This window comes from Dryobates pubescens, chromosome Z (assembly GCF_014839835.1).
Source record: "Dryobates pubescens isolate bDryPub1 chromosome Z, bDryPub1.pri, whole genome shotgun sequence".
NCBI lineage: Eukaryota > Metazoa > Chordata > Aves > Piciformes > Picidae > Dryobates > Dryobates pubescens.
Genome location: NC_071657.1, coordinates 84516471 through 84531040, shown reverse-complemented (window position 1 = coordinate 84531040; position 14570 = coordinate 84516471). Strand labels below are relative to the sequence as shown.

The 14570-nt window shown below is 41.3% G+C and overlaps 1 protein-coding gene across 11 annotated transcripts in view; it reads right to left on the bottom strand.

Moving 5' to 3' along the window:
- CELF4 (CUGBP Elav-like family member 4) overlaps positions 1-14570 on the bottom strand; it is an 813218-nt gene that overhangs the window by 346516 nt on the left and 452132 nt on the right. For all 11 annotated transcript variants that reach the window (XM_054178999.1, XM_054179000.1, XM_054179002.1 and 8 more), the window contains exon 3: positions 4787-4835. In XM_054178999.1, the coding sequence (XP_054034974.1) occupies positions 4787-4835 (49 nt within the window). The remainder of the gene's footprint in view (positions 1-4786; positions 4836-14570) is intronic.

Below are 14570 nucleotides of genomic sequence, written 5' to 3'. Positions count from 1 at the left end.
GGTCTGAAGGTCTGAGCAACCTACTCTTTCCTAAGCACTTCCAAGGAAGAAGGAAATTATTCCATGTGGCATTGTTTTACCAGTGTGAAGCCAAACTAAGCTGAAGACAAGTCTTTCTTGATTGTGGCACCTAAACAGGCCTAGATCTGGCTAGATCTGGATCAGAAGCTTCCTGAGGGGTTTTTGGTCATCTGTATATGCCACTGAATTCTTATCAGTTAAATTCAAAACAGCTAAATGTCAAATAGTTACTGAGACCCTGGGCTGTGTTTGCTGCATCCAACAGGGTTTATCTATAAGAGCTAGTGAGAATCAGAAATGGCTGGATGAAATAAAGAAATAGATCCAGACTTTTGTTCCAAAGGAAAACAGGTTTTAGAAACTGTGGAGAAGCCATTCTGTCTGCGTCATCATTGCTAAGCTGATGAAAGGGAATAAAAAGAAATAGATCATAGTGCATGAGCAAGGCACCACTGTTCTGTTGTTTAGTGTAAATGAGTGCTTGGACATGTTGCTTTGAAGTTGGAATAAACCAGATCATTTCAGAGCCTGCACACTGAATGTCCCCCAAACAGCAGACAAAAGACGCACTGCACATGCATCACCCAAACACACCTTTTAAAAAAAGGTGTGAAAGCACAAACACAGACTGAAGCTTTAGTATATTTGTAAAGCCTTGCACACATAAAACACTGCAATGCGATGAACTAAGTCTTTCCTGTAAATCTCTCAACTCCCTCTCTGCAAGACATTTGCCTTTTTATTTTCTTTAGTCCAGAAATCTTCTGTATCACTTCCATAAAAAGCAGGAAGACCCACAAACCCCAGTGAAATATTTCTTGTCCCATTAACACTGGACTTGCGTAGCACACTGTGTACATCTTTGTGAGCCTTCTTTTACAGCCTTTCCTCTGTCCCATGAGAGGAATGTGGGAGCAATGGAGCATCTAAGTATCACTAATGGAGTGCAACTCAAGTCCTTTACTTTAAAAAAATATTACTCCCTGTACAACCCACTGAGACCTTGGGGTTGCATTTAACATAGATTAACCCTGTAAGATGCAGTGAGTGTCATTTAGTGAAGACAGATTGAGAAACAGCTCCAAACTTTTGCCTTAAACCATGAAACAGACTTGAAACCTTACCCTAAGTTGGCAACATACTAAAAAATTGTATCAATTTAATTGGGATTTGTCATGTTCAGAATTTAATATGGAGTTGTAGTTTGCATCCTTAAAAATGTAATGGACTAAGTAATTGAGAGCAAAATTGTTTCTCCATAGACAAGACAAAACCCAGACAACACAAGGGCCAGTGAGTGTTTTTAAGATGCTCTTAATGGAGGTAGGGTTACACTTTGATTTTTCAGAACAAAATACAGAATTGTTACCTTTTTATCACATTCTATCAATTCTATGACTGCTAAAATCTCTATAAAATGTTAGGGGACTCTAGTCTTCTGATCAAGTATTTGAAGCTTCACGAAGCATTTTGTAGAAGCAATATACATACATAACATTTTGTAGCTCGACTACACACACATGCACAAACAGTCAGAAATGTAAATTTTTCCCATTAATTTAGACTGTTTCCCTAAAGAAATGTACTGAGGATAGATTAATTTCTAATTCCTGTGAGATTACGCAAATGTAAGTAATGACAGTTTTTACTAAAAAGGATTGTATGATTTTTCTTCCTCCTAGCCCAAAATAAGGAGTAACAAACAAAGTGATAAAAATCTGCAAAACTAACAAGGGGCACTCAGCATTTCTATTTTGTTGGGCTGAGAGTAATTTGTGCCAAGTAACATTCTGAATTCTTCCCCAAACCTAGATGATCTGATAGTCTGAGATCTCACTCATACACAGTAAATGCCGTAACACATACACTTCACGTTCAACTGAGAATAAAGACACAAGAAGGACTAAAAATCAACAAAATCAAGATTTCAGAAGCACATGAAACAGTGATGAGTAGAATCTGGTTGAGAGGGGAGAGTAAATTTTGGACTCCCAACAGTTTTGGGTTATGGGAGAACTTACTGGAAAACTCAAAGATCTATTTTAGCAAAAAAGCAGGTACTTATCCCCATACAGAGCACAACCACACCTCTTCAAGAATACTGCTCACATTTCCAGCAAAACTCTCCTTGCAAACTACAACTACATTCCATGTTTAATACCTTGACCTGGCACCAAAATTCCCCATCAACCAGAAGACAGAAATGTATTCAGAACATGGGCTTTAAGCAGACTGATGAATTGTGTTGCATGGAAGAGATGCTTAATCTTCAAGCCCCACTCCTCCCTTGTGCCTCATTTTGATCCACAAAATATAATAATATGCAGCATATGTTTCTTTGTTGTTGAAGTTGACTTTTATCATACAGGTCTAATGAAGGCTTTTGATGTGCTCAGACGATACTTGGCCTCATTTTTAATGTTCTGTTTGGTGCACCTGTTTTAACCAGTGGGCTAAGGAACGTAAGTTTTCATACAGTGCTCCCTCTGGATGCCAAATGTTCTTTTCTCCCATGGCTGCCCTTGAGTCATGCCACCCTGAAGCATCACCAGCTCAGATGCAGCTCACCAGTGGCAAATTAGGACAACATGTCTTTCATGCCCATGATGATTGCCTCAACATGGCCCTTCATGATCACCACTGATAGGAACAGTATGGCAGCAGAGCAGGTGAGAAAAGATGTGGTTTCTGTGTGCTGGGGAGATAATTATCTAAAATGCAATGGGAAGGGAGCCGAGAGTATGATGGATAATATGGAATCCAACCCTTCCCAGAGCCCTTTGCAGTTCAGACCACTCCTTCTGAAAGCATATACTCTTAGTAGAAGAGTTTGAAAACCTTTCCCAGAAAATCAGGCATTTTTGTAATTTGCATTTAAAAAAAAAAAAAAAGAAAAAAAAAGAGTGATTGGGTGCTATATACCCTGCAGGCGCACTAAGCAAATTGGCCAGCCTAATTATTATTTTTTTGAATGTCTAATTAAATAGACAAAAGGCCCTCCTTTCACTCTTGCTGTCGGCAGGAGCTCCACTGGAATGTGCATAATGTCCCCTCATTTGCCCAGGCAGCTGAGCCTTTCGCTTTTCCCCAAGGAGATCGTGTTGACAACTGCCCGTGGCTTACCCAATCCTACTCAGACATGGAGCCAGCTCGTTAGGTAGGAAGGAAAAGGGGATAAGTTGACCTGGTTCTGTTAAAAAACACTGGACGATGCTGTATGATGTGACATGCCTTTGTTGCAGGTTAGAAATGTGTCATGGCCCTTGGTAGTAGAACTTGCCATCACAGAGCCCATCAAATACTTTCTGCCCAGCATTGTCCAAGTTTCCTCAAATTTACTTTATGGGGGCTCTAAAAGTGCAACATTTATCCCTGATCTTTCTGGCATTTTGCCAGCAATAAGCTCTTCTCCTGCAATTACACAGCACCACAGCCCGTCATTGCAGAGCCTTTCTTGACCTGATGGTTTCACCACTCTGTAACGCCAACCCTTTAACTACAAGCTACATACAAAGTCTTCCAATGACTTGAGTCACTGAAAAGTTTCAGCCTTATTGTAGTCAAAGCCTCTGGAATCCTAAGCTTTCAATCAAAAAAATAACAAAACTCCAATGCTTTTTGTCTTTGAGGCATTTTACTCCTTTTAAGTATATGTTGCTAGAGATTTCCACTAGCGTGAACGCAAAAATTGTTGTCCTGTAAGTGAGTAAGAGTTTATGTCTATGGTAGAAATTAAAGATTTTCACATCTCAGAGTCACATCATTACTAAATGACAAAATCTACCCCCACATTTATATGAAACAAAAGTGCTAGTATTTTTACTGCATATATGCCCAAAATATCTCTTTTTTTTTTTTTTCTCAAAAGGGAAAGGGATAGAGATGAGAGGCACCATGTAATTATGTATATGTGGCTATATAAAGGGGGGGGGGGGGGGGGGGGGGAGGAGAAAGCAGAGTGATAATTGATCCAGCAAAATAGTCTGTTTCATGCTTTTTCAGAGACCTCTGTGTTTGATCCAACAAATGGGCTCCTATTAGAAGAGTATGGTAAAGTGCTGCCCCATCAGTTCTGGTAGAAAGCCTTTAACGGGAAACACCTTATCAATGGTGATATAGTGGACTTAGCAAAGACTTCCAAATCTACTGTCTAGGATGGAAAAGCAAAATATCAGCTCCTGATTCCACCTACACCTGTGCAAATCCTGAATAACTCCCTAGTACTGAGAGAAGTCTTCAGTTTCCACAACAGGCTTATCAAGATAAGCTGATACAGATGCAGAAAACTCCACTACCTCATAATTCACTTTTTCCAAAAGTAGAGTAGTTTCAGTCCAAGCAGAAACAACATGGTCAGAGAAAACATTTTTTTTCCCTTCATTTTCTTTACCCAAACTTTTTTTCCCCCCATTATTTGCTTTATCCTAATCAAATTAAACACCTCTACGGCTCAGGTCTGAAAAACCTCCATTGCCATGACTGCTGTTAAACTTTGTTAAGTCAGCGCCTGATGCTTCACTTCTTAACAAGGCAGTTATTTGTTTCCCAGGCAATTGCTGGCACCTGCCTGCCTTTTAAAATCAAATAATAATTGAATATGAGGAAAGTGAGACGAAGTAAAGGAGATTTAATAAAGAGAATCTTTGTTGCAGAGGGAATTTCTTTGGCAGTGATTACATTACTAATTGATCAGCACATTGCCTGAGAGAAGCCAGAGACAACAATTATAGTTAGCACTGTGGCTGAAAGCAATGCAGTCAACTACCTCCTCGGCTTTCGCTGTCCGCTGGTTTCACCTGGATCGGTCTGTTCATCTGTAAGAAAGAACAAAGAGAGACACATAATTAATGGTGGAATTAAATATTCATATATAAAAGCTTGCTTTGGTTTTCATTGTGCAACATAGTTAGCACCAGAATTTCCTCTACAAGGAAGAAAAAATGTAATTAGTAAGCAAAGAAGTAGCCACTGAGCACCAGCTGCTTCTTGGTCTGAGGTAAATTACTGTCACCCTGTTTATCTGACAGGGGCTCCATTGAGTCACATTGGAAAACAGATCTGACTCACTTCACACAGGTCATGAAATTTTAAACATAACTTTTAAAAAAAATCTAATAGTCTCCTATGGAAACACCTCTGTGATAGAGCAGAATTTCTTTATCAGAGCATCAGGATCAGTGAAACTTTAATTGCAAGGATTTCTCAAGAGTGGCATGATGAAAAGAAAATGGAAAAGTGAATTCCTCCTCCACTTTTAGCTCAGTAGGATAGTTGTGTTACCATGGTAGACTCCATTTCATACCTAAAGAACAGGATTTTCACCTGGTTTGCCCACATACTGTGGAAGTGCTGGCTATTATGATTATTTGTGATGGGGAGAGGGTAGGATATAAGTCAAAATGTCTTACTCTTTCAAACACCTTTTTCCTTTCTTATGATAGCATATAGGTTAAGTATAAAAACCTTGCATCATGCTCCAAATAGGGTTTTCCCAGAGCTACTCAGTCCATTGGTAGTGTCTACTATGATGTGGTTGTCTGATGAACAAGAGTGAGGACATCCCCCTTCTTTTACAGTTGGAAGTGCAGATTGCATCAGTACCAGCTGAATTTTTAATCTGAAAGCCCCTCCCTACCTCTTCCTCCATGTCACTTAAAGCAATCCATACACTATGCAGACAGACTACTCAAAATGTCTTTCTGTGTGTGACTGCCCCTGAGTGGAATGAAATTATCTTTTGGATGTGGCAGCCAAAGAAAGTGCAAGTTCAAACAGGCATATCAACAAGCAAGAGATCAGAAGGTAATGGAAATCTCTAGACATATTTCTTCTTAATAAAGTCAGACCATAAAATGGCCGATAAATGTAACAGAGTGCCTTCAGGTGATGCTGTCCCTCTTTTATTTGTGGCTAATCATAATTGGGCAGCAAGGCTGTTAGTTTTCTTTTTCACTTTTTTTTTTTTCCCCCCTAATTTCCCTTCTTTTTTTGAAAGTAGTTCATAATCATTTAGATTTATTCTAATTGCTCTGCTGACATATTTAGTAATAAAAAGTTATCAAGCTCGCTGACAAGTAGGTTAAGATGATGGAGAGCCTAGCAATCCTGCTGCATTGTTGTCTCAAGAGGAAAACTGTATTTAGCCATAAACTGATTACAGTTAGACTCACACTTAGGAGGAGAAGGATCAGTGCTTCAGGCACTATTGAGCAATTTCTGCTCTCCTGTATGCCTGTATCACCCAACAACCCCAGAAAGCTGAAGTGCTAAAAACCAACACAGAATGTGGTACTGCATGAACCTTGTATTAGCCTCTGAGTTTGCAACTGTAAAGACCTGTTACTCACATATTACAAGATACTAGCAGGGCTAGAGGTGATATATTTAGCATTGGCAGGATAGACATCTTGTCATAGGGCTCATATAACCACGAGTGAACAGCTAGATGTTATGGATATTTAAAGATCTGACATCACACAGGTGAGGAGGGTAATTTATGTCATATAGAATAGAATACATAGAATACATAGAATACACCAGGTTGGAAGATCATCGCGTCCAACCCATCAATGAATCCAACACCACCCAAACAACTAACCCACGGCACCAAGCACCCCATCAAGACTTCTCCTGAAAACCTCCAGTGATGGCGACTCCACCACCTCCCCAGGCAGCCCATTCCAATGGGCAATCACTCTTTCTGTATAGAACTTTTTCCTAACATCTAGCCTGAACCTCCCCTGGCGCAGCCTGAGACTGTGTCATCTTGTTCTGGTACTGGCCACCTGGGAGAAGAGACCAACATCCGTCTGTCTACAACCTCCCTTCAGGTAGCTGTAGAGAGCAATAAGGTTCCCCCTGAGTCTCCTCTTCTCCAGGCCAAGCAACCCCAGCTCCCTCAGCCTCTCCTCGTAGGGCTTATGTTCCAAACCCCTCACCAACTTTGTTGCCCTTCTCTGGACATGTTCCAGCAAGTCAACATCCTTCCTAAACTGAGGGGCCCAGAACTGGACACAGTACTCGAGGTGCGGCCTAACCAGTGCAGTGTACAGGGGCAGAATGACCTCCCTGCTCCTGCTGGCCACACTGTTCCTGATGCAGGCCAGGATGCCATTGGCCCTCTTAGCTGCCTGGGCACACTGCAGGCTCATGTTCAGTCTACCGTCGACCAGCACCCCCAGGTCCCTCTCAGCCTGACTGCTCTCCAGCCACTCTGACCCCAGCTTGTAGCTCTGCATGGGGTTGTTGTGGCCAATGTGCAGAACCCGGCACTTGGATGTGTTCAATCTCATGCCGTTGGACTCTGCCCATCTGTCCAGCCTGTCGAGGTCCCTCTGCAGAGCCTCTCTACCCTCCAGCAGATCAACTCCTGCCCCCAGCTTGGTGTTGTCAGCAAATTTACTGATGATGGACTCAATGTCAATGTTTAGAAATCCAATGTCTAAAAAGTGTAATTTTAAGCCACTCTTGAGCGTGGTGTCTGAGATTAAAAGAAAGAATTATCTTCTGCAGTGCCTGTGCTTCTCCACTAATCATAAAGACAGCTTATTCAGTTAGAGCTAGGTGAGATGAACTCCGTCTTGGTTCTCACGCATAGAATCACAAAGCCAAATTACCCATTTAGTGTGCTTTAACTTCCTGCAGCTGCACAACTGCTGCAACTAGTTTGTATTTACAGCAGGTTGGTGTTGTGACCATTCATGTACCAAGATGTGACTTGAGAACTGTTAGCTGATGACAGCTGCACAAATGTGATACATTATGGGTTCCTTTTCTAGACACAATGGCTAAATAGAGGTACCTGGTGCTCACTCCAAGACAGCCAGAACCTGCATCTCAAGCAGAGAATAGTCTCTGAGAAATAGTCAGAGTAGCCAGGAATTTACAGGAGGTGTGCTGCATACAGCCCTGAGAGGCAAATGTCTGCAGTTCAAAATGGACACAACCTTACAGGGCAGAACACTTCATAAATCTACCAACATAACACTGATCTGAAGCCTGCTAAAGACCATGAAAATCCCCACTGAACTCTAATAAGCTTTGGATCCAGCCTTTAGAAAATACAGACAGATTTCTTCCTGCTTGTTCTTGAGTTGGATGTGGTGAGTTTGCAAAAGGCAGAGGAGATCATCATATCCTTCAGGAAAAATGAGAGAAGACTGATATTTGTTTGTGGTTGAATTTGGCTTCTTGTTTTGAAGATTGGGGCATGAGAAAAAGAAGACAATCACCAAGAAAGGTAAAAAAGAGGTAGGGAATGAGCATCCAACAGTCAAGGGAAAAATGGGGAATTAATAAATAAAAGGCTAGTGTAATTTAATCTACAATATTATTTATATACTTGACAATTTCTTTATAGACCAAAGAGAAAGTGCTGCCTGCATGGAACCCGTAATACAAGTTGAGATATTCTTGACATGAAACACATCAATTATAGGGAGAAACACTGAGAGGAAAATAATTAAGTTTCCTCTCTCCATCTGTGGATTCCCCCCCCCCCCCCCCCCCCCCCCCCCCCCGAAGCAAGAATCACAGAATAGTTTGGGTTGCAAGGAACCTCCAAAGGTCATCTAGTCCAACCCCCTTGCAGTAAGCAGGGACATCCTCCATTAGATCAGATTGCCCAGAGCTCCACTGAGCCTGACCTTGCATATCTCCAAGAATGGGGCCTCAACTATGTCCCTGAGCAACCTGTTCCAGTGTTCCACTAACCTCATAGTAAAGAACTCCCTCTTAAGGCCCACCCTAAATCTACTCTCTAATTTAAAACCATTGTTGCTTGTCCTATCACTAGATGCCTTTGTAAACAGTCCCTTTCCAGCCCCCTTCAGGTACTGAAAGGGCACAATTAGGTCTTCCCAGAGTCTTCTGTTCTCTGGGCTGAACAACCATCACTCCCTCAGTGTCAAAATAAAATGATAGAAAGATGTATCTTTGCCCAGTTTGGGGAAATGCTTTCTTGGGGAGAATGAAATTCAGATATTCTTGCTCTCTATTTATTCTCCACCTGGAAATTGTCCTGGATTTAATGTAAAGAAATCAATACTTATACATAAATATATAATTCTTTCAAGAAATGCTGCTTTATAGATTTTAAGATTCATAGCATTTGTTCTTTAACCCTTAAGGATGGTTGCCCATGGAGATAGTTTGAGGCCCCATTCCTGGATATATTCAAGGTGAGGCTCAACAGGGCTCTGGGCAACCTGATCTAGTTGAGGATGTCCCTGCTTCCTACAGACAGGGTTGGATTAGATGACCTTTGGAGGTCCCTTCCAATCCAGACCATTCTATGATTCTATGATTCTATAATCTTCTGAATAGTATTTTGGGGAATACTGATATGGACATCTTTAGTAGCTCTTCTGTCTTGACAGACTATAAGAGTCTGAAAGAATACATAGAATACATAGAATACATAGAATAAACCAGGTTGGAAGAGACCTTCAAGATCACCGCGTCCAACCCATCAACCAATCAAACACCACCCAAACAACTAACCCACGGCACCAAGCACCCCATCAAGTCTCCTCCTGAAAACCTCCAGTGATGGCGACTCCACCACCTCCCCAGGCAGCCCATTCCAATGTGCAATCACTCTTTCTGTATAGAACTTTTTCCTAACATCTAGCCTGAACCTCCCCTGGCGCAGCCTGAGACTGTGTCCTCTTGTTCTGGTACTGGCTGCCTGGGAGAAGAAGAAAGAAGATTTGACAATCAGAAAACTTGATTAATACCATGGGTAACCACATGAGATCACAGGAACAGACATGGCTGTGAGATTTTACTGATCTTTATCACTAGATGTCTTCAGAAGCCATTTGGCAACATGGCAAAATAACCTCGGTAGGCTGATCCAGCGTTTGAACAGAGAGATGACCTGGTTGAACTCTGTTAGGCTTTCCTTTAGGATGTGCTACATTTCAGTCTTTTGCAAGAGTCCTTCTTTTCTCTGCCCATGGGTGTTTTTTGTGATCTCCTTAGAAATATGATCATGGTTCCTTATTCTCTGTTATTCCTGTTAGGCTGCTACAGTGAATGAAGTATAGTGTTTTATCATTAGTTAACAAAACAAAAGAAGAGGTTTTCTTCTCTTTAACATTCCCTCCATCCTTTAGGACCTGACATGACAGTACAAGTATGCCTAACAGTCAGAAAAACCATTATAAATCAGGGTGATATGTTTATCCTTCTTCATTATTCCCACTTGGCTATAAATACACTTTCAAGTGCCTCACTTAACCTCAGTGCCATAAACAGACATATGATGGGGACCACTGAGACACAAAGGGAATTAGGTAAAACCCAGAAAATTTAATTTCGGTTTCTGGTTACATATGACATATGCAGTTTTCAAAGGGATGGCAAGGAGATGGGAAATCAGAGTTTTATTAATACCTGTGTTTCAGTGTTGCTTCAGAAAAAGCCTGTGTCTCAGATTTCCTGTTTCTACTGGGATCTATAGCCACTGGGTACCACTACAACTGTGAACTGGACCCATTTCAGGTAGAGGGGTTGTGTGGCTTTTTCAAGTGTTCATAAACACTTGGGCTAATGGAGGTGTTAGAACTTCTGATGCATCACAATTCTCATTTTCCTTTGATCACTGGCTCATTCATCTCTGAAAAACACTTTTAATATCATCTTTGCATAGCTTGGACAATGTGATCATACTTGTTAGACTTCACAATCTTCATTTTGGTTTTTCCTTCCTTTTGCCTAAAACCAACCCATTCAAATAAAGCCAGATGTCATCCTCTCACACCAACTTGCCACTTGCCCCACCTACCCTCACACTCATCCTCCCTGCAAGTCGAAACACGACATCATTTTTCATGTCCAATTACAGCCACCGTGGTGCCACTGTTAAAAGACAGCGCAGATACTCCTGTCAAAAAGGGTTTGAGTTACAAGAAGCAATGAATTACAGCAAGCCCTTTTTCAATTCTCCACAGAAATGAAATGTCAGAGCTTGCCGCTGTATTTTTCTCAGCACCATCAGGTACAGGCCACTGCAGGAATTAGACAGGGGACAGACGCTTTTCTGCATCATGATTTTTCTTTTCCTAAGGTTGTCATTTTCTCCCCCACCAACCTTTTTTCTACTCCCTTTGGCTTTGATATTAATTTAGAGGAGATAGAAGGATCACCTGGGATAGAAGAGGAGGAATTAGAGACAGATGATTTCTCACTGTCTCCATCTTTCTTCCTCTCAGTGTTCCTACTTCCCTCTCCTTTCTAGTCTCACTCACTTTTTCATTACTCATTAACATATCTGATTTTCTAGCCAGGACTGAGGTTTTACAAGGCTTGAGAATGGATAAATGCAGAGATAAAAAGAAGAAAGTGAAAGGAATTCAAAACGATGGGGACACACTGAATAGCTTCAAATGTGGGCTGAGACTGGAAGAAAAAGTGAAGAGGAGAATAGAATGGAATGGAATGGAATGGAATGGAATGGAATGGAATGGAATGGAATAGAATAGAATAGAATAGAATAGAATAGAATAGAATAGAATAGAATAGAATAGAATAGAATAGAATAGACCAGGTTGGAAGAGACCTTCAAGATCACCGCGGCCAGCCCATCAACCAATCCAGCCCACCTAAACAACTAAACCATGGCACCAAGCACCCCATCAAGTCTCCTCATGAACACCTCCGGTGATGGTGACTCCACCACCTCGCCAGGCAGCCCATTCCAATGGCCAGTCACTCTCTCTGTGTAAAACTTCTTCCTAACCTCCAGCCTAAACCTCCCCTGGCACAGCCTGAGACTGTGTCCTCTTGTTCTGGTACTGGTTGCCTGTGAGAAGAGACCAACATCCGCCTGTCTACAACCTCCCTTCAGGTAGTTGTAGAGAGCAATAAGGTCCCCCCCTGAGTCTCCTCTTCTCCAGGCTAAGCAACCCCAGCTCCCTCAGCCTCTCCTCATAGGGCTTGTCTTCCAAAACCCTCACCAACTTTGTTGCCCTTCTCTGGACTCGTTCCAGCAAGTCAACATCCTTCCTAAACTGAGGGGCCCAGAACTGGACACAGTACTCAAGGTGAGGCCTAACCAGTGCAGTGTACAGGGGCAGAATGACCTCCCTGCTCCTGCTGGCCACACTGTTCCTGATGCAGACCAAGATGCCATTGGCCCTCTTGGCTGCCTGGGCACACTGCAGGCTCACGTTCAGCCTACCGTCGACCAGTTCCCCCAGGTCCCTCTCGACCTGGCCGCTCTCCAGCCACTACTGAAGATCATTGACAGGACAGTAATAGTTAGGAAGATCACATCCAAGGTCAAAGAGAGCTGTGTTTGAGGTGCTTTACTTGTTATGCTTAAGAAATAACTTCAAGAGTTAAAAAGTGTTTCTAGAGCATTTATGTTCCATAAGACCACAAAAAGTGACAAAACTGATTATCTGTCTAATAATAGTATTTCCACCCAAACTTAAGAACAGATTAGAGGGGCTTATTAAGGAGTTTGTTAAAAAGAGTTTTGTGAGGAAAAGTTGCCTACTGCCCATGTTTCCAAAGAGCTAGTCTGGTACAGTGTTGTTAGTCTCTGACAGGGCCTGCTTCAAGCCCTGCACTGGCCTTCTGGATGAATTTGGATATTTCATTACAACTGCCTCTTGCTCAGCTTTCTCTTCTGTGCAATGAAGATGATGTAACATGAAGGCATCTGATTTTTTTTTATAAAAAGTACCTAAGAGCTAATGTTAAACAAACAAACAAGCATCAAGTAATTTATGTGCCTGAATCATGTGGATAGAATTGTAAATAACAAAATATCTTGCTCAGCCATGTTCTATTGTGTTTGCTAGGCATCAGCCCTCTAAATCAGAGCTTGTAGTTTTTAGCAAATGCTTACCGAGCACTACTGCATGTATATAGATGTCTCAGGAAAGAAAACTTATCCCAGATACAATCTCATCTTCCTAAAGATGCCATGTAGTTCTTGGTGATGTCATGGCACAGCTCAAATGTTAATTGGAGGTATGAGCAGCTAATTGCCTTGAAATTTCCAGAAAATATGTTTACATATCTTCAGTGTAAAAAAAAAAAAAAAACAACAAAAAACATTTGCGTTCAAAATTTCCCCTCCAAATGTTAAGAGGAATTTAATTTTGCCACTTTTGGGGGGTTCTGTCACGTAATTCCTCTCAAATCAATGCAGCTATTGATGGGAGTAAAGGAACTGCTTTGGATGTTTTTGCAGGAGTGGGTCATAACTTTTAAAGCATTGAGCAAAATCTGCTGTGATTTGAAGGCCTTAAGGAAATGCAAAGTATATTAGTGTCAAAGTTGGAAAGGCCAGGAAAATCACCTACAATTGAATTATGTGTATAATTGCAAAGTTCAAGTAAATCACTCTGTACCTGATTCTGAGTGACATAACTGAATTACAGTGATCTAAACTACATAGCCATAAGAGTGAATCCAAAGCAATCTCCTCAATCTGAATTAAAAAACAAAGTCAGGACTCAGGTCCTCATCTCAGGATTTTTTTAGTGAATGCTACAGAATCAGGAAAGCTGCTTCAATGTAAGTTAACTGTACCACCCCTCCTTCTGTACTCGTACATTGCAGCTGTAAGGCATAGAGTGAAAACCTACCCCCTGAGAATAGAGTTGTGTTGTGGTTGCATGAATTGCTGTGTGATTACGCATTAAGCATACTTTTGTGTGGGCAGTGCAAGCTGATGAAATGTTGGATTAATGAAAGAGAAGGGAGAGGAAATGTGTTAGAAAGTTTGATGAAAAAAATCACATTGCCTTGCCTTGTTGTGGAATACACTCACTAGTAATGCATTGCATCTGAAATGATTCTATCCCAAATCTTATCTAGGTAGTGGACTCTTAATTGTTTCCCAACATTGTCTTCCTTACCTTGTGAGATGTGTGTCATAGACACGTACACAAATAGATGAGAAGACCTGAGATGGGAATGTATTTGATATAAAAAAAAAAAAAAAACAAAACAAAAAAAAAAAAAAAAAAAAAAAAAAACCCACAACCCAAAACCTTGATGGGTCTGACCTTTACAAATCAGTCAATGCTCTGTTGCCTACCCCTGAGAATGATTGCTACCGGCTATCCCTGCACTCTGAGAATATTTTCTATATATCATATAAAGCACATTATAATCCATCCGTTCAACTATTGATTCATCTTTCCAGTTGTCTCCTGTATATACATGAACCTAGAGGGGGCTTAAGTTCAGTGCAAGCTCATGTGCAAAAGCCTGTCTCTTCAAATTCGAAGCTTTCTCCCTGCAGAACAGTTTGGGTTTATGTTTGCAGAAATTGCTGATTTTGTTAGTAGCAAAACATACAACAAATCCTTTGGTTTGCATTTGGGGAAGATGAGCATACAGCGCTCAACCTCTCAGTGCCTCAGGTTTTAAATGGAGTGGGGAGGAGTAAAGGGCAAATTCAGTCCTCTGCAGGTTTGAGTACAGTAAGGGGAATGAAACACAGGATGCTTGAAACAACAAAGCCTTGTTTTCCAAAACAAGAGAAAAAGCACTTAATTTTTTTTTCCCCATAGTGTTCGTAAGTA